Source organism: Loxodonta africana, chromosome 11 (genome assembly GCF_030014295.1).
Source record: "Loxodonta africana isolate mLoxAfr1 chromosome 11, mLoxAfr1.hap2, whole genome shotgun sequence".
In the NCBI taxonomy this organism is placed as follows: Eukaryota; Metazoa; Chordata; class Mammalia; order Proboscidea; family Elephantidae; genus Loxodonta; species Loxodonta africana.
In genome coordinates this window covers 71,933,262-71,959,326 of record NC_087352.1, presented here as the reverse complement: position 1 = coordinate 71,959,326, position 26,065 = coordinate 71,933,262, and the positions used below count along the sequence as shown (strand labels likewise).

The window sequence follows — 26,065 nt, the reverse complement described above, 5'->3', positions numbered from 1 at the left end:
CAAAACACTAGAGGGACTTTTGTTTCTGCAGTCGTGGGCTACTGCCCAGGCCACAGCTCGGGGTATTCTTTTATCGGCTCACTTTTGGCATAAGGGTAGGTTCTGTGCCTGTTACTGTGAAGGTTGCACCCAGCTCTTCAACTCAGGTTGGTGTGCGTCGGCGTGTCTGTAGAGGTAGGTTCGGTGCCCAGTTTAGTTTTGGAAAGGCTTAGGAGTCCCTGGGTAGCACGAACGGCTAAGTGCTTGACTACTAGGCAAAAGGTTGGCAGTTTGAACACACCCTGGTGACCTGCTTCTGAAAGGTGACAGACTTGAAAACTCTGTGGAGAAGTTTTACTCTGTGCACATGCGGTTGCCACGAGTCGGAATCAACTTGATGGCAGCCACCACCACCAAGAATAAGGCTTTTAGTATCTCTCTGCCTGGGTCCCAGCCAGCATCAGGGGTTCTGATTTAATTGAACTAGTGGGACCTGAGCTAAATGTATGTTGCTTGGATGGTGAAAGTTATGCCACCAGTATTTCAAATACCAGCAGGGTCACCCATGGTGGACAGGCTTCAGCAGAACTTCCAGACTAAGACTGGCTAGGAAGAAGGGCCTGGTGATCTACTTCTGAAAATTAGCCAAAGAAAACCCCATGCATCACAACAGAAAATTGTCTGTTACAGTGTTGCAAGATGAGTCCCCTAGGCTGGAAGACACTCAAAATACACAGTGGTTGCAACAGTGGACTGGAGCATGCCAGTGATCTTGAAGATGGCACAGGGCTGGGCAGTGTTTCAGTCTGTTGCACACAGGGTCACCATGAGTTGTCGCCGACATGATGGCAACTAACAACAAGTGGGACTCTGGCATTGTAAGTCTTTAATAGCACCCGCCACCCTGCCACATGATCTTAAAGTATAGCCAAGGTTGAGAACTCTGGTTTGAGCCAACTGTCCCCTCAGCTGGACCGCCTCTTGGCTTGTGCTATCATGTGTTTACTTACTGTTCATGTGCCCCACTCTACTGCTGACTGAAATTTTGAAGGCAGAGATTGTTCTCATCCTCTTTGTGTATCTGTCCCTCACACAGTCCTTGGCAAACGGCAGCCTCCCCATCATCTGCGGTGCAGTGGCCAGCCCACCATGTTGTAGGAACCAGGGTCCCAGCGTCAGTGGAGCTGATGGTGCCCCTAGGTTTATCTCAGATCTGGCCTAAGAGTGTACTGTCTTCATCTGTGATATCTGACTTTCTAGGCTTTATCAGGGTCTGGTTTTTATTTGCTAAGGCAAGAAACAAGGAAAATTACTTTTAGAATGAGTGGCTGTGGCGTAAAGATACCTGCCACTGGCTAACTTTGTCCTGGAACATGTCACCTGCTGACAGGGTAGGGGTGGTTGTTTTATCACCTTGAATTCTTCTCTATTTTAGTTTTTCAAACTAAAAGAATTTCATGTAGTCATCACCTAATTCTGTGGAACGGATTCAAACCATTGCAGAGCTAATCCAAAGGAAAGTATGATTTTGCCCCTTTGGGTTTATAACTATTTTAACTTGGCAGGATCTAACGTAAGCTGTCATGGCCATTTCCAGATGTAAAGAGTTCATCTTGTTTAGACAATCCAGTTGTCTTTCCTAGAATTTAATGGGGCTGGAGTGGGCTGGGGTAGAGTCCTCTGTCTTTGACAAATCCTGCCCTAGCAGTTCTCAAAGCGTCGTCCCAGAACCAGCAGCTTCAGCATCACCTAGTTCAAAGTCAGTTTCAATCCTAATAGACCTTCATCAGTACCCTTGCCCGTCAGCACGTGGTCCCCTGCAGCAATATTACATCACTAGGTACTTATTAGAAATGCCCTGACCCACCTACTGAATCAGAAAATGCATTTAACAAACTCTGCAGGTGATTCCTTTTCACTCTAAAGGTTAGGAAGCATTGATCTAAACTACTGTTATTGCAGTGAAAGAAATCAGTTTTTAAACTGATTACATTATTAATAATATCTATTCATTAGAAAAAAAATTGAGAAATACAAAAAAGAAGCACAAGCACCCAAGGTAAGGAGAAGTAGCACATTCCTTTGATGCTGATGTGAGCAGGAAGTCTGGGAGTCCTTATTAATCTACCTGTCCCACCATTGTTCCAGAAGGAGGTATATTCAGATAACCTACTTTTGGGACAGAAGCCACGTCTTGCATAGAGCAGGTGTTCAATAAATAAGGACACAAAAGAGGGGATTTAGAAATTCTCTGCTACTATAAAGGGATTGTCTTCTTTCAGGAAGTTGGAGTCCTCAAAATATTAATGTGGCAGATCACTGTTGTTTTTGACTAAGCTTTTCATGGCTGCCAAATCTTAGTGAGGTGACCAAAGTGTCTCAGCCTGGAACCTCCATGGTTGGCTTTTCCTGAGGGATGGTGAAGCTTGGTGAAAAACTACTGCATGTTGCCTTTGCTCATGGCCAAGACTGTTCTCAACCAAGAAACCCACTTTCTGTGAAAGCTATAACTGGTAGCCTGATTTGTATGTTTCACTAGAATTCTCCAATGTGAATGGGAGGGGACTTGGGGAGTGAGGGACTCATCCAGCCTGCCACTCTGGCTCAGAGCCTGGGGACTAATTTAATTAATCTTGGGAGGAGCCTGGCAGCTCGTGAGAGACATTCTGAAGCATTCCAGAGTCCACCTTCAGCCCAGCATTCCTGGGTCTGTGCCTCTGTCTTTCAGCAAGTGTGCCTGAGGCATATCCCATGCCCCCCTTGGCTTCCAAAGCTGCAAGTCTCTGGGGCTTAGGCTTGGGCCCATGGATGTATATAGTGTCACCTAGTAGAAACAGCTGTGATCCTGGAATCATACAGTCAAGGTTCTTAACCTATCCAGGGTTTTTCAGCTGTGTCCCCTTCGTCCAGCTTTGCTAGAGCTGTTTTCTCATTGGTAAGAGCCAGTGAAGCTGGAAGTGCTCACTTGTCTATGCCAAGAAATTTGGAAGACAGCTACCTGGCCAACCAACCAGAAGAGGTCCCTATACATGCCCATTCCAAGGAAAAGTGATCCAACAGAATGTGGAAATTATTGAACAATATCGTCGTTAGTATCACATACAAGTAAAATTTGCTGAAGATAATTCAAAAACAGTTGCAGCGGTACATTGATGGGAACTGCCAGAAATTCAGGCCAGATTCAGAAGAGGACGTGGAACCAGGGATATCATTGCTGATATCAGATGGATGAAAGCAGAGAATACCAGAAAGATGTTTATTGGTTTTTTATTGACTATGCAATGGCATTTGACTGTGTAGATCGTAACAAATGATGGATAATATTGTGAAGAGTGGGAATTCCAAAACACTTAATTGTGCTCATGAGGAAGCTGTACGTAGACCAAGAGGCAGTTGTTTGAACAGAACAAGGGAATACTGTGTGATTTAAAATCAGAAAAGGTGTGTGTCATGGTTGTCGCCTTTCACCGTACTTATTCAATCTGTATGCTGAGGAAACAATCTGAGAAACTGGACTATATGAAAAAGAATGTGGCGTCAGGATTGGGACATTGTAGTCATGCACATGACTTTGTGGGCGTCTGCACAGGACGTAGGACCTGTTCATACACGAGGCACATCCGTGCTGCAACGTGGTTTCAGCTGGAGCATTTCTGTTAAACATCTGGGAATGATTACTCTGCCTAAGACCAAACCCCATGGCAGCCTTAAGAAACTCCACCTTTGGGCAAATTAAAGCAATAAGCAGGTAATTGTGCTCACATGAGCTCCTCCGTAAAGATGGCAGGTATGAATTCTTTTCCATAAACACTCCACATCCCTCACCACTGAGTGCCGAGCCAGAAAGGTGCCATTGCCTGCAATGGAAGCCACTTGAATCATTTCTGGAACCTGAAGTAGTTTGATTTTGACTCTTTTTTTTTTTTTTTTCAGCCAACATTATAATACGCTTTTTAGCTGTCAAGTATCTCCAGATCTCAATACGATGATGTCTGATGATGGAGCTGAACCTTACAGATGATAATCCATAAATTTAAAATTTCACAGTGGATTTTCTCTCACCAGAAAACGTACTATGCTTAAAATGTACCTTGATTCCAACAATTTGATCCTCCGTAATCTTAGATTGAAAGTTGTTTTGTATTAAAGGTCAAATCCTCCAGACTCTCAAATTAGCTAACTCAGAACATTCCTAGAGTCACGGATTGATCGTTTTATTTTTGGTCACAGAAACGCATGTCCTGCATGGTGAATGTGATCCCCAAATACTCTGGATGTGGTCACAGTGGTAGCCTTACTTGGGGCTGGTGGGTAACGTGAACAGCCCCAGAAGACGCATAGACTTTTTCTCTCCAAACATCTCTCGACACTAATTAAATATGACAATATGTTTGGGTTTTTTTTTTTTAGGGAATATTTATTTGGAGCATATGGCATTACAGATGTAAGTTGTTCACTTCTGCTTTTTCCCTGCATACGGCTCTTTGGAAGGGCCGGAGGTCCCAGAGAGATCTGAGAGACGTGTGGTCTGCTTGTGAGCAAGGGTGGGGTTTTTATTTTATTATTTTTTTCTTTCAATTAAAAACATACAAGTTGTAATTTAGAAATACATGGGTGCCTGTGGATTTTTAAATTGGGTTTAAAAAATTGTGGCAAGGAGTACAGGGACCAGTCTTTAATTACAACTCTAACCAGCCCTATATTTTGCCGTGCTGCATGGGTAGAGGCAACGCCACCTAACAGGCCTCTCGGAACCAGGGGCGTCAGGCATCTCATGATGACCTTCGTGTTTGCTGTGGATTTGGAGAGGAAGAGACAGAGTGAAGATGGTGGATGTGGACTCGGGTGCCTGGGACTGTAAGGATCTTAAAGGCAACACAGGCCTCATTGAGCTATGAAAGAATGGAGGCTTTTTGTTGTGGGATTTCAACTGATCACTCAACTAGGGCAGTCTGGTAATATATTTGATGAATTACTAAGGGACAGGAGTAGATTAAAACTCACAGCTGATTTTACACTGCTGATTTTTAGATTCTCTGGTTATTGAGGTGTTAGGCAGAGAACACTGCTGTTCTATGAGGTTGAAACTAAATAAAGAAATTGCACACTTAATCATAGAGTATTTGAGGGTAAAAGATCTTTGAGTTACCTGAGCCAGGGTCCACGCACCTGATGAAAATGTTCCAGGTGAGTAGGGGATCCCGAGGACCCAGAGAACACCCTGCCCCTGAAGATTGGGTGCTTGCTGTTCAGCCTGGCCTTTCTGGGCCCAGAGTTTGTGGGTTTCCCATTTTTGAAGAGAAGCTGGAAACCTGGATTTTGATATGAAGCCTTATTACTTTTAAATATTGGCAACTGGCCAATCTGAGCGTGGCCATGGGCTTCCAGTTTGCACCTGATGTCTGCCACCTCCATCATCCTACAGATGTGGTAATGGGCTGGCCCAGGGTTCTGCCATGCTGGAGCTGGAGTGCAAGACTCTCGTCTCTGAGGCTGATTTCTTTTCTTCCCCAATGGCTGTGTTCTGGGGAACCTCTGGAATGACAAGTGTGTGTGGGGTTTTCCTGGCGAGCAGGCAGCATCTCCTCTAACATCCTTGAGTGCTCTTCCTAGAAGTCTAAAGCACAGCCAGCTGGACTTCCCCTGAGGTGTGGCTTGTGCTCCTGGGCATTCATGCCATAGATGCTAGGAGGAGCTAGATTCTTGGCCTGTTTGTGTGTTTTCCAAGGATATCAGTGGATGTTCTCTGAGACGTCAGGTTAATACCCATACACGTGGACACTGAGATGGACTCAGTCAGCGTGAAGAGCACTGCACAGACAAATGCTCTGAGCAGGAAGGAAGAGCTGGGGACTAGGTGAAGAGGCAAATATTCTGAGAGATCGGGCCCCTAAGTTTCTGCCCTTGGTCCTCAGCCTCAGCCTGAGACTTATGCCCTCCAGCAGGGGAGCTGAGTGGTATCCCTGGCAATCTTTCTCAGAGTGGGGCTCTGTATCAGATCACCTGGGGATGGCAGGACATAAGTAGTGTCCTGGGCCCACCCACCTAGACCAGAGGAAATAGCCTTGGGCGTGACCCAGGAATCTCCATTTTAAACATGCCCTCAGGAGAGTATCGTGTGCAGACTGAAGTTTGAGAACCACTGGTCTAGGCATGGTAGAGGCAGTAGTCAATAATAGGGTCTTGTGATTCCAAGTCATGTTCCTTAGGCCCCAAGATGCAGGAATGCAAGCAGATCAGAGGAGCAGGTGGTCAGTTGGAGAGTTCTGGCTCATATCCCTGAAGCCAACAGGCAGTGTTAAGTGGTCGCCCCAGGGCTGGCTTCATCGGATGTGATCAGTGCTGTCTGCACAGGCCTCCACACTCAGAAGGGGACCCAGTTCTTGGGATTTAATACTCTGCAGTCACAGTCTTGAATTCCTAATAATTTTATCTTAAATTTGTGTTTGTTTAAAGTGAAGGCTGTTGGGATAATGCAGCATGTGCTGAGGGCTGGGAACCTCTGCCTCTGCTGGCTTCTGCCTCTTGCTCCCCTGCCCTGTGACTGCAACCACCCCTGCCTCTGTGGTGGGGTCAGACATGTCCCCCATGTCTGAGCCGTAGGATAGGGCTGTGGCTGCCCGTGAGGGTCTACACTTACCTGTTACCAAGGAAGCGCGACAGCAGTAGCAAATAAAAAAACACCTTGATGGGTAGAAGAGAGAGAGACTGAGGACAAAAGAGAAAGTTTTTTTTTTTTTGTATCTTTTGCATTTTGAACTTGGAGCTCCACATTTTCATTTTGCACTGGGACTCACAAATTATGTAGCTGGCCCTGGGGTTGGCCATATTCATAAATCTTATTCTTGATGGATCTGTCTTATTACTGGCTTATACTATGAAGATAACTTGCTGCTTTCTCCTAGATCTTGTCTTTGTCCTGATTTTACTGACTGTTCTGCTGATCATTTCCAAAGTCTTCCATATGTTTATAAGTTGCTTTATATTATACATCCCAGTAGTTTTCTTTGAATGAATGGTAATAGCAGAGATTTTGGAAGAAGAAAGCAATGGTATATGAAAAGTTGCATTTTTAAATTTTATGCAGGTGTTTTGAAGATTTTAAAGAGAATCAGTGAGAGCTATCATAGTTGTATGGCTTCTCCAATAATTAAATGTTCCATTTTAACAGCGTGAATTTGGTTTTCTAGTATATGTGTCTGGGAGTGTTTTGAGCTGCCTCACCATGGCAAGCAAAATAAGTAAGATATACTTGGAAGATAGTGTGTGCTCACTGAATGTTTACAGAAGGATGAAGAAGGACTGCAGAAGGACTGGCTGTGCCCTGTGTCTTGGAGAGGATTTTTAGTCTTATTGTTTGAAACAGGGCCTTGTACTGGTTCTGCCTGGTTCAGTCATGGCCGAGGAATCGTCGCCGGAACAGATCTGAATTTTAAAAACTTTGGTGATTTGCCATGGTACTTGGAGTGGAAAAAGTTATGAATTTAAACCCAGCTAGAAACTAAAAAAAAAAAAAAAAAAAAATTTTTTTTTAGAAACTTAATCTCTCTCTTAGAAAACAAGGGCAGCATATGTGTTGCATAGCAACAAAATCTCTTGGCCTCGATTTTGAGCAGATTTGGAAATAGTTTCGTCACACTCAAAGTTGGCGACACTCTGCTCAAAGATGGTGGTGCCGCATTCAAAGATGGTGGTTCCACATTCAAAGATGGCGGCTGACCACCTTCCAATAATCCAATCTCATGCATCAGGCTCCTGAAAGGGCTTACTATGCCTATTTCGAGTCCCCCATTCCAGGGCTTTGGCCTGTAATTTTTCCAGTTCCAGGTACTGTGGCAGATCACCCGAATTGTAGAACTTCGGGTCTGTTCCTGCATCATCGGCCATGACTGAACCGGTTTGAACCAATTTGAACCGATTTGAAGAGATGAGCAGCTGCTAATACCAGTCCAATTATTTTTTTCCAAATGAAAATTGTTATAGTTTGTGTCTCACTTTTTCCTCTCATCATTTGTCAGTTGATTGTATTCTTTTTGAAATACTCTTGTCCCTTGGATTTTTGTTGTTGTGGTACACATATATATATATGTAACAAATTATTTGCCTTTTCAACATTCTTCACATGTACAATTCAGTGACATTAGTTATGTTTACCATTTTGTTCAACCATTACCATTATCCATTTCCAAAATTTCCCATCACGCTTAACAGAAGCTCAGTGTCTCCTAAGCAATGATTGTCCCTTTTCCCTTCCCTCTCACCCATTCCTGATAACTACTAATAAACTTCTATCCTGGATATTTTGTATAGGTGGAATCATGCAATATTTGTCCCTTTGTGACTGACTCATTCCACTCAGCATAATGTTTTCGAGGTTCATCTGTGTTATAGCATGTATTAGGTCTTCCATTGGCTTTTATGACAACCTTCTTCTGGTTTTTCTCTTATCATTTTGGCTGTTCCTTCTCGGTCTCCTTTCTGTGATCCAGTCTCTAAATGTCAGACTTCCTGAGGGCTTACTCCTGTGTTTTTTTTTCTTCCTCATTCTGTAGTCTGTTTTGTGGTGGCTAACAACACAGTCTCAGGAGCCACATTGTCTGGGTTCGGTTGCCCTTAATTGTGGCAGTCTTGGGCAAGTTATTGGGAAGTTTACAGCATATGCTCCATAATTTTATATGAACTATAAGATGAGAATAACAATAGTACCTTCCTCATAAACTTGTGTGAGGACTAAATAATTCGTGTTAATCCATATCAAGTATTTAGCTTTTAAAAATTAGATGTTTGGGCTTCTACTTCTGGCTATAATGAACTAGCTTATAGCAGACAAATCTTTATACCCAGAACAACTAGAAAGCTAGACAAAGGATCAAAAGATTTGTTTGAAGGTATCAGTGAGCCACCAAGGCAGCCAAGACTTGAGAGGCCAAATTCCCAGGTAGAGAGAGGTGGCTCATTGAGGTTAAACTCATTAGTTCTGACATTGTAAGTTGTTTTTCACCTTGATACATTTACCAGTTCATTACTGGCAGGTGCGGAGATGATGAAGATGATCAAAAAGTGTGAGTAGGCTGAGAAGTTCAGCAGAGCTATCAGCAGTTTCATGGTGCTGGGGAGAAAAAGAAATGGAGATCAGGGATTGCCAGGGTAGATGAATTCTAATAAACACCCCAGGCGTTCAGCTGGGACCACCACAGGATTATGCTCTAGAAGTAAGGGCTAACTGAAAATAGGCTAGGCCTTACAAAGACTGAAGCCCAGTTTTGCAGAAGTTCAGTTCTTGATTGCATTAAGATGATCTGTACAGCTTGTCAGAAGCTAATGAAAATTCTTTCTGGAGGAAGATATGATCCAGAGCCTCTAAAATTTTTTGTAAATAATGATTGAATTCAATAAAAATTTACCTGGTCTATCCAGAGACATAACCAAGGAGGGAAAAACATCATAGAAACAGCCATAGGTGATCTAGATACTAGAATCATCAGACATGATCTGTAAAACAATTGTTATAAATACATTCAAGAAAATGGGAAAGATGGAGAATTTTAACAAAACAAAAAATAGATATATAGGATATAAATTTGCTGTTGTTAACAGAATGAAATGTTGCCCAATCCTGTGTCATCTTCATAATATAAAGTGGACATTGTAGAAATGAAAAAAAAAAAAAATTAGAGTAGATGGGTTCAACAGAAAATTAAAGATGATGAGAAAATTAATGATCTGGAAGACAGGTCCGTGGAAGATATTAAGACCAATGTATGGACAGCAAAATGCAGAAAAGAGTGTGAGAGGCATGTGGGACATGGGTCTAAAATATATGTACAGTGAAACTGTGTGAGCTGGAACTCAGTGGGACTGTCTTGTTTTTCCAGGTCTTGAAAGTTTTCCACCTTTGACAAGGTGCAGGGTACCAGTTATCACTCTCTATTAGTGAAAAATACTTGAGTTTTCCTTCTCTGACAGATTTCTGTCTTACATAGGTCCTAGCTTTCACAAGTTTTACTGTATTAGTCTCAGAATGGAAGAAGAAGCATAATGGGCATATGAAGAGCTAATGGTCAAGATATTCCAAAACCAATAAATGACATCAAGCCATAGGTTCAAGAAGTATTATAAAGCCCAAGCAGAATAATTCAAAGTAAATCACACATAAGAACACCATAGTGAAACTGATGAAACTCAAAGACAAAATATTAAAAGTGGCCAGAAAAAAATAGATCATCTTCAAATAAGCAACAATAAGACTGACAGCTGTTTAACTGAAATGATGTAAGCCAGAAGACAGTAGAATGACAGTTTTATAGTGCTTCAGGAAAATATGTGCCAATTTAGAATTCTGTATTTAGCAAAACTATTAAAAGGAAACTCTGGTGGCGTAGTGGTTAAGTGCTACAGCTGCTAACCAAAAGGTCGGCAGTTCAAATCCACCAGGTGCTCCTTGGAAACCCTATGGGGCAGTCCTACTCTGTCCTATAGGGTTGCTATGAGTCAGAACCAACTCGACGGCAAGGGTTTGGTTTGGTTTGGGATCCTTTAAAAGGGAAGGTGATAATGATGTCAAAAGCACAATCAACAGAAGAAAAAAGGTAATTGGACTTTATTAAGAGTAAAAACTTGTGTATTTCAAAGAACACCATTAAGAAAGTGAAAAGGCAACTCACAGAATGGGAGGAAATTTTTGGCAACTGTTTATCTGGTAGGGATTTGTGTCTAGAATAAAGAACTATTACAATTCAACAATTAGAAGACAAATCACCCAATTAAAAAATGGACAAAAGATCTGAATAGACATTTCTCCTAAGAAGATATACAAATGGCTGGCAAGCACATTAAAAGAAGCTAAAAATCATTAGCTGCTAGGCAAATGCAAATCAAAATCACAATGAGATACCACTTTACACCCACTAGGACGGATACAATAAAAAAGATAATAAGTGTGGATGAAGTTGTCAAGATACTTGAATCTTTATAAATTGATGATGGGAATGCAAAATGGTACAGCCACTGTGAAAGAGTCTAGCAGTTCCTCAAAGGTAAACATAGAGTTACCATATGATGCAGCAATTCCATTCCTAAGTATATACCCAAGAAATGGTTGTAACATATACCCACACAACATTCATAGCAGCATTATTCATAGTAGCCAAAAAGTGGAAACAACCTAAATGACCATCAACTGATGAATAAATAAAATGTCATATATCCATACAGTGTATTATTATTTAGCCATAAAAAGGAACAAAATACTGATACATACTATGACATGGATAAACTTTGAAAACATTATGCTAAGTGAAAGAAACCAGTCACAAAAGACCATGTATTATTCCATTTTTAAGAAATGTCCAGGTAGGCAAGTTTATAGAGACATAAAGTAGATTAATGGTAGCCTAGGGCTATAAAGGGTGATGGGACATGACTGCTAATGGTTTCTTTTTGGGGTAATGAAAGTTCTCACGTTGACTGGGGTGATGTACACGCAACTCTGAATATACTAATAACGAACTGTACACTTCAAATGGGTGAATTGTATGGAGTGTAAATTGTATCTCAATTAAGCTGTTACAAGAGATGAAGATGATTCTAGGAAGCAGAAACTGAAAAAATCTGTTGCCAAAGGATCCTTACTAAAGAGAATTCTCAGGCAGAAAGAAATTATCACAGATAGAAGCACAAGAAAGATGAAATGCAATAGAAAAGGTATAAGTGTGGGTAAATCTAAATTAATGTTAATTGCCCCAAATAACACTTTCTTATGGGGGTTTAAAATGTGGTAGGTAGGTTTTCCAGTGTCTCAAAAGGTGGTATTAAAGTAGCCTAATACCCTTAAATTGTCTAGGAAATGGTAACACTAATTTATAGTAGGCTCTGCTGAATCAAGAAGGCCTGTTATCTATAGGCCTTTCTTTTAGTAATTAATATAGGATTATTAATTAAAGAATGCATAACTAGGAAGGTAATAGAAGAGAAAATGGAATAATAAAGAATACTGGATTAACCCAAAAGATGTCAAGAAAGGAGGAAGAAGGAAAGTAGAACAGGTAGGTAATTACTAAACATGTAGATTTGAGCTCAACCATATCAGCGGTCACTTTAGGTTAATAGACTTTGATTAAATACTTTTATTGAAAGACTAAGGTTGTCAGACTGGATTAAAAAAACTGTATTTAAAAGATACATATCTTAAATATATAGATGCAAAATGTTATAAGTAAAAGGACAGAAGATAAACCATGAAACACTAACCTAAAGAAAGTGGCATAGCTATAATGATACCAGACGATACAGTCCTTAAGGCTAGAAACATTACTAGTGATAAGGAGGAAGTCTCATAGAGCTAAAAGAGTCAGTCAGCTGGGAAGATACAACAGTTCTTAAATTTGTGTGCATCTAATAACTGGAATAAATAAATAATGACAGAACTGAAAAGAAAAACCCACAGTTGTAGCGGGAGATTGATACACCTCTCTATAGGACAAACAGGTAAAAAGCAGGATACAGAAGGTGTGAGCATCACACTTAACAAAAACTGCAGCTGTTGAGTACATAGCCTTTCCACGTACTGGGCTATAAAATAAGCATCAAGGAATATCAAAGAATTGAAATTATGCAGATTATATTATTTTCTGACTTTAGTGAAATGAAGTTATAAACCTATCATAGAAAATATACTAATAAATTCCTAAATATTTGAAAATTATGTAATGTACTTCTAAATAACCTATGGGTTAAAGAAGAAATCCCGGTGAAATTTAGAAAATATTCTGAACCAAAGATAATGAAAATGTGGCATATCAAAACCTGTGGGCTATAACTAAACCTTACTTAGAAATTATAGTGTTAAATGTATACAATTAGAAAGAAAAAAACTAAAATTGTTAAGATTTTAGAACCCCCTCCCCCACTAGCATATTAAGCACAAAGAATGTGGAGGGAAGGAAATAGCAAAGAACAGAAATTAATGAGCTAGAAAACAAAGTTAAAATAGATGAAAAGCAATGCAAAGAAAAGCTGATTCTTTATGAAGACTAATAAAACTGATAAAGGATCTCTCCTAAACTGTTAGAGAAGAAAAATGAGAAAACACAAATTACCAATATCAGGAATGAAAAAGGGGATACCACTATAGAGCTTCAAGACACTAGAGTTACCTGTTATCTTTGGGCATGCTAATGTACTTCTGGGATTCCAACCACCACATTTTTAGTCAAGTTCAAGCCCAAATAGCCAGTTCTCTACTCTATATCTCTATTTGTCTTAGATAAGTAACATGCTTAAAATCAAAATCCCAATTTTTATCCTATCTTGCAGCCCCCAAATGGCTTTTTAGCTAATGTTTCCCATGTGGGTAATGGTACAGTACCACCATTTATTAACTTGCTCAAGCAAGAAGCCCAAGATTTATCTTTGATACCTCTCTCTGCTGAGTGTTGTGACATCTGATCACTCACCAACTCCAACTGGTTTTTCCTTCCTTCCCGCACCCCTTCTTTGCCTGCATGAACTTTCTCCCTTGCCGTCACGGCCCTCTATTTCCACCGCTCCCATCATTGTCCAATCACCTTCAAATTCAGATTCGCTTCAGATTCCTATACCAGCCTCTTTACTTGTCTTCCCCTTCCATCCTCAACGCTGCCAATCTAGTCCTGGCCTCATCTGTTCACACCATTTCACGGTTTCTCACAGCCCTAGAATCAAGTCTAAAATCTGCTGTGGCCAGGAAGGCTCCTCCTCCAGAGCCCGTGGTCTTCCTTCTTTGAGTGCTTTGACAACTCATGCTCCTTTGTGTCAGGGCTTTTGCACCGATCATGCTTCTTTTCCTTCCCAATGAAAACAGAAAACAGCAGAGGTGGCTGACTCATCATCCTCATCTATTCCCTGAGCTCCAGCTAGCTGTTTGGTGCTCAGTCTCCCTACAACCCTGCGTGTTCCTTCCGACCTGGTGTATCTTGCTCATGGTTGTCTCCCCAGGACACAGCCCAGTGGCTGGCCCAGAGGAGGAGCACAGGGAAGCATTATAATTTTTTTAAAAATAATTTTTATTGTGCTTTAAGTGAAAGTTTACAAGTCAAGTCAGTCTCTCACATAAAAACCCATATATACCTTTCTACACACTCTTTTTTTTTTTTTAATGAGACAGCCTGCTGTCTCCTTCCACTCTCTCTTTTCGTGTCCATAGGGAAGCATTATTAATCAGAATAAAGGAATAAATGAACAATAATCCATAATATTCCTGAAACATAGGGCTGATGATATTTTCAACTTCAGTGAAGTGAAAGAGAAAATGAAAAAAGTACCAGCAAACATAAGTAAATATATTCCAGCCTTTTCAGGAGAAATTAATGTATTTTTGGTTATTTAATGATAAGGTGTTTTAAAATAATTGAAATATGTTTAAATATTTACCAGATTATTCTGAACCAAATCTGTTGTTGTAGAGTCGATTCCAACTCATAGCGATCCTATAGGACAGAGTAGAACTGTCCCCATAGGGTTTCCAAGGAGCAGGTGGTGCATTCGAACTGCCAACCTGTTGGTTAGCTGCCGAGCTCTTAACCCCTGTGCCACCAGGACACCAGATTATTACTCCCACTAAATTTAAGCTCTTAGTGGGAGAATCCTTGCCTTTATCTTTCTTGTGGAAATGGGCAGAGGCTTTTGCCTTTGTTTGGTGAACTGTGCAATTTTGTTGACTTAAATAGAAATCTGGGGCTTGGTTTGGAAACTGCCTAAATCAGCTTTCAAGACGTTTGCTTCTTTTGCTGAGGTTGGTGGCCACAGATAAAATAACTTATTAAAGGTTTCTGGAGAAGTAAAATCCAACCACTTCCAAAGTAAATATATTCATATTATTTCATAACCCAGCATATAGCTGGATCTTCAAAAATGTCTTATGCTTCATCTTAAAGCATTTATTAAAGTACCTGGGATATTCTCGTTCTACCAAAGAGGCCAAGTGGGCCACTAAAGCGGTTGCCATCCAGTTGATTCTGACTCATAGTGATCATATAGGACAGAGTAGAATTGCCCCATAGGGTTTCCAAGGCTATAATCTTTATGGAAGCAGACTGCCACATGTTTCTCCCACGGAGCAGCTGGTGGGTTTGAACTGCCTACCTTTGGGTTAGCAGCGAAATGCTTAACCACTGTGGCACCAGGGCTCCAGAAATGCGCCACTAGGCACTAAAAAGTTTAAATAGAATATGCTGGGATTGTCCCGGGGTGTTGAAAATAGCTTACACTTGACTGCTAACCTAAAGATTGAAGGTTCAAACTCACCCAGTGATGCCATGGAAGAAGGGCCTGGTGGTCTGCTTCTATAAAGATTACAGCAAAGAAAACCCTATGGGGCAGCTCTACTCTGTAACGCATAGGGTTTCCATGAGTTGGAATAGACTTGATGGCAATTTTTTTTTTTTTTTTTTTATTCTGGAGTTAACCAGCAGGGCCTCTTTTCTTCTGATGTTATGTATATCAGTTCCATTTGATCTTTCCCTTAAGAAAACTGACCAAGTATTGCATTTTTTTTAATGTGTAAACTTAATTTATCTGTATATGCAACTAATCACTTTGGAGTATAAAATACATCATACAAACAAAAGAATGTACATGAGGGGTATGCATAGTTTGGAGAATAATGCGGTGACTAGCCATGTCCTCACCACCCAGCCTAGGATATGGCAGAGGACAACCATGGCATGTGTGCCCTCCACCCTGCCCCCTCTCAGGGATTGTGTGGATTATGGGGAGCCCTAGTCCACAGAAGTCGTTCAACAACTAAGCCAGGGTTTGTGTTGGTTTTATTAAGAATTGTGAAAGGGGCACATGGCACTGCTTTTTGGAAGGCTCTTTCCTAACATTTTTTGCTTGTCATCTAAGTCCAGTTTCTTGTCTCTGTGGCCTTTAGAAGGAACCTAGAGTTTGAGGAAGCCACAAGCTTGGTGGCTGCCTAGAAACAGAAGCAGCATTTGAGGGGGAAGCGAGCATAGCTGTTTAAGGATTGACCACCTGAGACATGCTGACTGCCTTTGTCTGAGAGCTGTGAAGAGCCTCTAGTGGACACTCAGAGCCCACAGCGAACCTGGCTCTGGGGAGAGACGGGGCCCACAGCAAGTCTTAATTTCTGAGCCGGGAACAGGGGTGGCTTCATGGGCGTATGACCACCGCGGTTGCATAGGTCTCTGTGCTCAGGGGGCTCTATGCTTGCAGCTGCTGTCTTGTAGTTCTTTATACTTTTCTTTGAATTTACGTTTTGTGAGTGAAATGTGATAGATTATGAAGTATGCGGTGGAACATGTACCAGGGCTTGGGAGTTTCGACTCATGTACACTTAGGTCCACCTTCTGCTGCCTCCTCACCTCCCTGGGAGGGTTCTTGACTGACTGCTTCCCATTCCCTGGCACCCCAGGCCGCCTCCTGCCTGCTCCCACCCAGCAAAGAGTTCAGGGATGGTTAGTGTCAGGGCCCAGTGTGTGTGTTTTGTGGTGGGGTGTGATGGTGGCTATCCTTGCCTTGAGCTGGTAATGTCATGGTGTGTTGTGGGGGTGCACCTCTCACCCACCACGAATCTAGACTCCAAGCTCTTCTGAGGGTGGAAGTTGTAGTCCTTGGAGGCTTGCTTGTCTGCTGTGGGTTGGAGAAGCTGGGTGTGGGAAGAGGACACCTAAAGCAACAACCATTTTATTGTTGCTCACAAGTCTCTGGGTCTAGTAGATGGCTCTGGTTTGGGCCAGTTTGACTGATTTCTGCTGGCCTCTCTCATGTGTCTGTTGTCAGCTGGCAGGTCATCTGGAGGCTCGATGATCTAGGTTGGCCTCACTCAGAGGTGGCAGTTGGCAGGCTATTGGCAGGGGCAGCAGGAACAACCAGGCCACGCGTCCCATCCTCCAGCAGGCTAGCCTGGGCTTCTTCACGTGGTGGTAGGGTTCTAAGAGCAGCAAGAGAGGACAACTCTGTGAACAAGTGCTTTTCAAGTCTCTGCTAGGTTACATTTGCTACTGTCGCATTGACCAAAGCAATACACAAGGCCAGCCCAGATCCCAGGAGGAGAGAAAGAACTCACCTCCTGGTGGGAGGCATTACAAAGTCACATGGTAAGGCTGTGGATGCAGGGACGGGAGGAATTTGTGGCCATTTTTGCAATTTATCTTGCCAATTAAAGGGCAAAAGCAGACAACACTTATTCTAGCTTTTCTTTTTTTTAACTCAGCATATATTTCCCCACTTCTGAAATATTACCAAAATTAGTTTAAAGCCTAGCCCTAGTATATATTTATAGAATGGTTGCATGCAAATCTATTTCAGGGTTACACAGAAATTTTATTGCTTAGACTAAGCATCACTGTGGACCTGCTACCAAAACCCAGATAATCATTAAACCACCCTGGTAACACACCACTTCACTGGATTAAGGAAAGAAAAGAATATATAAATCAAGAGACGTGACATCAGCCTTGTTTTAGATGTTTGGTTTAGTTTTTCAGGATGGTGAGAGATTTGATTTTTTCTTCGGATACACTTTCTCTTTGAATGGACTGTCTTTGTAGGGGGAGTTAAAAGAACCTCTGAGTGACATTGTGCAGCCTTCTTGCAAGGAGTGAAAGGCTCTTTCTCTGTCTCCAAAGAATGAGGGCCCATTTTAATGATTTGTTTAGACCTGGGATGGGCAGCAGGAAATCTCAGGGTACTTGGAAGCACCCTTCATGAGATCTTGCCTGACTTCCTCCCGAGCACCCTATTCCCTCCAGAATCCTGGCCATGGGTGTACAGCCTCCACTGTTGGAGCCTGCAACCTGATCCAAAGCCTTCCTGGTGCACGCTGTCCCGCCCCTACACTTCCCTAATCCATCGCACTTCTATAATAGCTCTGTAATGTTATCTGCCCACGTGGCTCCTGGCTTTGTCTTATGTCCTGAACTGCCCGCAGTGTCCTGGCTACCAAACCTAGAGCCAAGAAAGGAGTGCAGGGGCCAAGCTGCCAGGGAATCAGGGTTGACACGAAAATTGTTGGAGTCAGGAAATTCCAGGGCCCTTAAGTCAAATGGGAAGACGTTTGACATGAGAGGCCAAGGGAGGGATCAAGTTGCCTTGGTGTCAGTGTGTCCAGAACCGAGGTTCCCTGTTGGGGATGGGCTTGGCAGGGAGGTGTGTGGGTCCCTCACTCTGTAGGGAAGGCTTGGATATGTCTGTCTAAATCTTTATAGTAACCAAATTGGAATTAACTTCCTTTGCTGCCTATTCATATTTGTTTTTGCTTTCTTTTGGAACTGGATAACAGTTACTTAGCTTTCACTGACAAGATTGAAGAATTTATTTCATATACCTATCAATTAGTGTATAAAAATGATACACAGAGGTACAGAGGTGACCCATGTCCTCTGAAATGCTTAGAGGATTTTACTGTTTCAATGTGTCAAGCCAGCAAAGAAGCCCTTTATTCTTTCTCCTTGGCTCATGTGATGGTTTAAACATTAATCTCATGTGTCTCGGGTATAATGATGAGGCAGGGCTTGTGCTGTGGGATGGAGGTGCAGTATGTGTTGACCAGTTTGGCATGTTCACTGGCTGCCCGTTTTGTTAGGACCCCTGAGTACCCTGTCCTGTCTCCCTAAGGGTGGCTAATACCCGACTTTGCCCCATTCCATGGCCCTAGTGTGAATACTCCATGTAGTTCCTGAGGGATTTTGTTGTTGTTAGTTGCCATCAAGTTGATTCCGACTCATGGCAACCCCGTGTGAGCAGAATAGAACTGTTCCACAGGGCTTTCAAGGCTGTGACTTTTGGAAGCAGATCGCCAGACCTGTCTTCTGAGGATAGGTTGGAATCGCCAGTCTTTCTGTTAGGAGTCCAGCGCTTAACCATCTATTCCACCCAGGAACTCCTAGAGACATATTCTCTTTTCTGTTTTAGTTGAGGGACTTGCTAAAACAAATGGGGGAGAGGCTCGCTCAACCATTAATTAGGGGGAGGCAGAGTCAGGACACCTGGCTTAGGAAGTATTGGCAACTTTGAAAGGAGGACTTGGGCAGTTTTGTGAGGGCATGTAGGTCTCTGCAGCCTGTGACTGCTAATTCCTTTTACAGCAGAAGGGGTGTGTCTTAGGCTGGGTTCTCTGGAAAACGAAAACCAGTAAAGCATATAAATACGTATATATAGAGAGATTTATATCAAGGAAGTGCTTCACGCAATTGTAGACGCTGAAACGTCCCACGTCTGTGGGTCAGAATAGAGGCTTCTCCTGATGGTACTGGGACCGGAGAACCCAAGATTGGCAGGTTGGAGAGCAGGGCTCTTGCCCACAGGCTGTGAAGATCAACGAAGATTGGCAGGCAAGACCACAGGTAAGCTGCTAGCTCAAGTCCCAAGAACCAGAAATCAGATGAACAGGAGCCAGCTGCAGGATCCAAAACTAACAAAAGCCTACAAGCCTTGCCAGAATATCCCGTTACATTCGACTCAGGCAACACGCCCAAGGAAACTCCCTTTCAACTGATTGGCTACTCACAGCAGATCCTATCATGGAGGTGATCACATAATATCAAATCTCATCATGGAAGTGATCACATCATCACTCCAGAAAACGACTATCAAATCACTGAGAATCACAACCCAGCCAAGTTGACAACCTTAACCATCACAGGATGTAACTGAGGATAAACATCTACACCCTTTCACAGTTGGTTTAAAAGGTTTTTCATTGCATTCTATTCGTGTGTCATACTTAAAATGAAGATCTCTTGGAGGGAAGGAAGCTTGTTTGTGCTCCTTGTTGCCAAGCCTGCCTCTGACATATAATTTTGCTAAAATTAAGCTATGGAAATGGTAGCAGTTAACGAGGCCGTGAATGTGAGGAGAGGAATGGTGAGAACAGACTGTTAGGCTAAGGTTTTGAGATTCTGTTGTTAGAAGCTGGGGAGATTGTAGGGCTTCATGTTGTGATTTGGGGCTGGCCGGGAGAATGTTGAGGCAGATAGATGGCCAGCCAGGGTGAGTGTCCAGAAAAACAGGATATATGCTCCAGGCGGCTGGGGATAAAATTGGGAGGTGCAGGGCAGAGATGATGTGCAAAATAGCCAATTTGCCATTAAAGATAGGGCTACACCTGCCAACTACCAGTAGATCCCCACCTCTGCCCCTGACTAAGGAGTAGAGCATAGGGTTTCGGTGGGTATGGTGAGGGCTAAAAGCCCAAGACAGGATCTCCTAGCCTTCTCATCGACTTCCTGCTATCTCCACTTCAGATGCTTCAAATTAATGACCTAGAAGGGCCAGAAGAGTGTGTACTGGAGCTGCCCTGGGCGGTGCACAAAGGCCAATTGTTAAGGTCTCAGAAATTTTGTGTCAGTTGTTAAACAAAGCCATTACTAAAAATTAAATTATATAAATGTGCAATTAAACAAATTCTGTTAAATACAAAACACATCACTTCCTAGTTATTTTACTACATGTTACTGCTTCTTTGCTCTTCAGGTTATGTATATCTATTATATCTGCATGGTGTGTGTGTACACACACACAATATATGTTGTTGTTAGGTGCCATCGAGTCAATTTTTGATTTATAGGGTCCCAGCAGAACTGGCCCATAGGGCTTTCTAGGCTGTAATCTTGACAGAGGAGCCCTGCTGACACAGTGATTAAGAGCTTGGCTGTTAACCAGAGGGTTGGCAGTTTGAATCCATCAGTAGCTCCTTGGAAACCCTATGGGGGCAGTTCTGCTCTGTCCTGTAGTGTCGCTATGAGTCAGAATTGACTCAATGGCAATGGGTTTGGTTTTTGGTTAATCTTTAGAGGAGCAGATCGTCAGATCTTTCTCCTGTGGAGTCAACTGAGGGGGTTCGAACTGCCAACCTTTTGTTTAGTAGCTGAGTGCTTAACAGTTGTGCCGCCAAGGCTCCTTCATACTATATATATACTATAAGTGTGTGTGTGTGTGTATATATATATATATATATATGATGAAATACTATATACTGCTATCTATTGCATATCTCTTTCCAACTTTGTGCTCAGCGACTTCATGCTAGTAGCTTGCAGTCGGCTGTGGTGGGAGTGTTTATAACCCTCCCCCCAACACACATGTTCACATTTTGAGTGTGTCTCCGCAGCAGAGTGGCACTTTCTCTCCTACCCGTTTCTCTCCCTCTGGACTGAGCGTGGCCCACAGCCTCAATGACTCAAGCTCCGTTGAGTCGAAGCAGAAACCCTTTATCCTGAGCTCATACATTTCCAGGGGCTGAGGGAAAAAGAGTTTGTTTGGATTAAAGGGCTTCCATTATTTTCATCCTCTAGTCTGTTGATTATATGTGGAATTAAAAATAAGCAACAGCATTGATACTGTCAACAGAAGGCACTAAGTAAGCTTTATTAGTTAACAATGGCAGTGGAAGTTCAAAGCACGAGTGAGCTGGCATTGATTACAACTATACATGTGGTCCAGTGTACACGTTAGTAGATAGAGCTTCTAATGGAATTTTCCACCCAGTAACCATGGAGCCTGACTTCAGTCCACAGGAGACTCTTGGGCCAGGAGACACCTTCTGCAAGAAACTCTTCCCTAGGCTGGGGTAGGTGTGCCTCTGTGTGTTTCCACAACCCTGGGTACAGTGACTTTAGCCAATTTGATCCTTATATTGAAATGCAGTCTCAGATGAGATGATCCAATCTACAAGAAGTCATGCAAGAGCGCAGAAACTTACCAGCATGCCTTTAGTTAGTAGTCATAAGGAGCAGTTTTTATTAGAGAAATAAAACAGGTGAATCAAATAGGATTAACCCCTTCAAATGATTTAACTAGGTATTTTCTCTCAAATCATAAAGAACAAATTCCTTTCATTCTGTTGAGGATAACAAGAAACAGGGAACCCTGTGGGGTCTCTATAAGAATTAACAGCCTGTTATAGATGCCCATTCTAAACAAGATCACAGTCTACATTTTTTTTGTTGGGGATAATAAGCAAAGCTTTTCTATCAAAAGAGGCTAATTCCTTGTTTGATGTTGCACGTATAGGGTGAGGATTATCAGGCATTTACCTGGACGTTTTTAAGTAGCCACATATTTGTCTCCACGTTTCACAAATCTCCTGTAATTCTGTGATGAGAGCCTTAATCACCATGTAGATGAATAATACAGGTCACCCTTATAGCCTGAGAAACCGAACAGGAAGTTATAAATTTGGATTTTCTCATAATGTGAATCTCAGTCTTCTTTAGTAAAATTATCTTCCTGTGTTTCTAAATGTAATGGTAGCTGCTGTAACAACCTCAAAATCTCAGGGACTTAGCACTCACCCCAAACCCACTGCCATAGAGTCAGTTTTGACTCATAGTGACCCCATAGGGTTTCCAAGGCTGTAACATTTTTACAGAAGCAGAGTGCCACATCCTTCTCCCACAGAGCAGCTGGTGGGTTCAAACCACCCACTTTTGGTTAGTAGCCAAACACTTTAACCACTGCGCCACCAGGGCTCCTTAGGGACTTAGCAAAGCACTGGCTTATTTCTAGCTCATGTCATGGTGCAGGATGGGTCAGCGAAGGCTGGGCAGCAATATGTTCTCTTTCCACACAGTGATTCAGGAACCCAAATTCCTTCCACCTGGGCTCTGCTGTTTTCTAGGCTTCAGAGCCTCTGGCTTGTCTCCGTTTGGCTGTAGGCAAGGGACAAAAGGTGGAAAATTGCACAGGAGTTGTTATATCCAGGGCTACTGGGGGCCTGCTTCACTTTTACTCATAACCCACTGGATGGTACTCACTTATGTGGCTGTACTCCAACTAGAAGCATGCTGGGCTATGTGGTCTACATGCCCAGGAGGAGAAGGGAATGGATTGATGAGCAAGTGGCATTGCTGTAGCCATACCAGAACGCTTAGATGACACACCTGTGTTTGGCAAGCATGTTTTCAAGTCCTGTGTAGGCTGGGGCTATAGACAGGATACAGCGTGTAGTGATTGATAGCACAACCTAGAAACAACCTGCCAGCATCCAAATCCCAGCTCCACCATTCACCAGATGATGACATTGGGCAAGTAACTTTATTCTCTCTGTGCCTCAGTTCTGTGCCTCAGTTTCCCCATCTATAAAAGGGGGATAACAGTAGAACTTGTAGGGTTCTTGTGAGAATCGAAAGACAGAATGTGTAAGATGCATAGAGCAGTGCTGGGAACATGACACTGTGTGTTTGTTAAATAAATTAAAAAAAAAAGACTAATAACAGATTTAGTTTCCTCCTTGATATGTTGTAATTTGGATATGTTGCCATTCAGGTGGAGGATGTTTCCTTCAGCTCGGTTGTGAAACTGTTAATTGTAATGTGCCAGGTTATGATGGTAGAATCTACTGAAGCAAAGGAAATCACATATTTTCCCCACCAAGTTTGTCTTTAAATTCTAACTTTCAGCCTATGGGCACATCAGAATTGGGATCTCGGTTCCAGTTACCCAAATCTATGGTTTCTCCTGGGCTCCTCAGAGTGGGAAGTGTCACCCACGGGCTCCTTCTCTTCCCGATCCACTTCTGTTGGGCTCTGTTAATGCCACTTAACAGACATCATATCTGCCCCTCCGGAATGTGGCTTGCTCCTAATCTGCACTAACACGCTACCTTTTCCAGTTCTGATCCAAATTTCAGAATAATTCTTGATTTTAAGAAACATATGATGGTAACATGAATTGATTTCTCCATACAGAGTCCGTGTCTCAGGAGCTGGCTGGGCTAACCAGAGGCTCTTTCTCTTGCAGCTCGATGACTGTACACTGCAGCTCTCCCACAATGGCGCCTACCTGGATTTGGAAGCAACGCTGGCAGAACAGCGGGATGAGCTAGAAGGCTTCCAGGATGACGCTGGGTAAGAGCAGCAATCGTCCCCGCTGACTGGCCCCCACCTACCAGGAACTGGGCCTCTATGAGGCCTTAACATAGTACAGACAAACCACCATGGCTCTTACCTTCACTTTGCTCATAGTCACACAGAAAGAAGGGAGATGCCAATGACCCGCTAGTGGTGACTGCAAACCCTTTTCCATTTTGAGTAACTTCTCTTGGCAAGCCCACTCGGGTGTATCCTGCCCTGGGAAAATTTCTGGAATAGTTTAATCAAGCATATGGTATTTACATTCTAAGTTTTTTGTTTTTAAACGAGATATCACCATTAAATTGACATTTCCCAGATTTTAGTGATTGGCAACTATTTTAACGATTGTTTTCAATGATAATTTGCCAGATGTTTAGTTTTCTTGGCAGATGCCCTGGTATGTATAATCTTTTAAACTCATTACAGTGGAGAAAATAATTATTAATTATGTTAACAGCGTATTATTTTTAGTCTGTGTCCAGAATGACTTCGTACTTCTTTTTGCTGTTGAGTTTGAAGAAAGCAGTCCACATATAAAAAGTCAGAGATACATATAGACAGTAGAATCTCTATATGAATATATCCATGTGTAAATACACTTGGGGGCAGTGTCTGGCCTCCTCCAACCCCACAAAGTGGAAGGAGAACCAAGATCAGCAGCCCAAGGCTGATTCCTATGAGGCAGGGGTCAGACATGCCTCCTCTCTCTGCCATGTTTACCAGTTCTGACACCAGCTATCCCTCCCATAGCACTCTCTACTTCTCTGCTGGATTCAGTAATTTATTGCAGTGGCCACACAGGACTCACAGACCATACACACCATTATGGCGTTTATTAGGGAAGTAACAGTTACAATTCAGGCTCAGAAATACTCAGGATACAGCTTTTTCAATGGGACAGCCTCTTCCCAACCATGCTCACAGACACACTTCTCCCTGGCCCTAGGCTGATCCCCGAAGGTACTCAGCTTTCTCTCTGGGCCGTCTCCTGCTGCCAGGTCTCTCCTTTTCCTTGGTAGTGATGGGCTGCTCCCCTCTGCTCTGGAATTGGTTCTCTTTTAAGGCAAAACTGGCCATTCCTCTTGGTAGGCCACAATTGCCCTATCACACAATCAGCTGGGCGGGAGTTAAAACACTGTGGCTCGAAAGGCCACACACAAAAATAATTAATCACACCGCACCATGCCATCAGCCATTTCTAAATATTACTAGACTATTGAAACAGCCTTCTGTGGGACCCCTGCCTGTCTTTCTACTTCTTATCCTTCTTGAACCAAGCATATCTCTGATCTTATCACCCTCTTCCTTAGAAACCTTCAGAGGCTCCCTGTTGCTTTCCAGACAGTGCACAACTACTTTAATCTTGTGTTCAGGGAACCTCCTAGAAATTCTTTGAAACTGCCTTGACTGAGGGAAAAAAATACTACAGTCAGCTGAATACTATCTGAGAGTACTGAAATTTCATGAATGGCTCAAAGAATGGGGAAAAATTGGAACCTTCTTTTTTTTTTTTTTAGGGTTAGTTCCATGTAGCTCCCTAATTCCTGTGTGTTTCTGTAGGTTCCTAGGCTTCCCCTGTTTTACCACTGGTCACAATTTATGGTCATTGTTCTTATAATTGTCCCTTTCTACTGCTGCTGAAGCTCCAGTAGGTCTGAATGCCCAGTACCTAGTATTTTTTTTAGTACTTAGTGAAGATTGGTGGCCAGGTGAATGGCAGGATCCCAGAGTGGATTCCCGTATGGTGTGGCTGTGAGCACCGAGAAGACCCTTGGAAGCCACCCTAAGTGTATACGCGTGAGGGGGTGTCATTATTAGGTCAAATCAGATTCTGCTTATCATCTTTTTTTGTTTGTTTTTTTAATTAAAATTTTTAAACTGATAAACTTAGGGAAATGCCATTGCTGTTATTTTTACCAGGTATTTGACAATGACATAACTTCTATTCAAGATGTCAAAATGCAGGCTGGATGACAGTCTAATTGGATGACTTCATGGCTCATTGATCAGACAGACCCCAGGAGTAGATCATTGTCAACTTGAAAAATGTGTCCAGTGGTGTTATGGTTGAAGACCTTGTCCTGTCTGACTTTTTTCTTTCTTACAAAAACTTGGGTGATTTGGAGATGGCATCTTGGGGGTGGGGCGGGGGGGGAAGCTAATATGTTAGACAACAGTATTAAGAGTAAAAAATGGAGAAGAAAAAACATTTATGAAGCCCCTACTATGCCAAG

The 26,065-nt window shown here is 42.5% G+C and overlaps 1 protein-coding gene across 1 annotated transcript in view; it reads left to right on the top strand.

Annotated features, from left to right (window-relative positions):
• The window catches only part of LOC135232859 (FH1/FH2 domain-containing protein 3-like), a 236,060-nt gene that overhangs the window by 50,247 nt on the left and 159,748 nt on the right, over positions 1 to 26,065 (top strand). Inside the window, exon 2 of the mRNA XM_064294596.1 lies at positions 23,719 to 23,825. Within this exon, the coding sequence (XP_064150666.1) occupies positions 23,719 to 23,825 (107 nt within the window). The remainder of the gene's footprint in view (positions 1 to 23,718; positions 23,826 to 26,065) is intronic.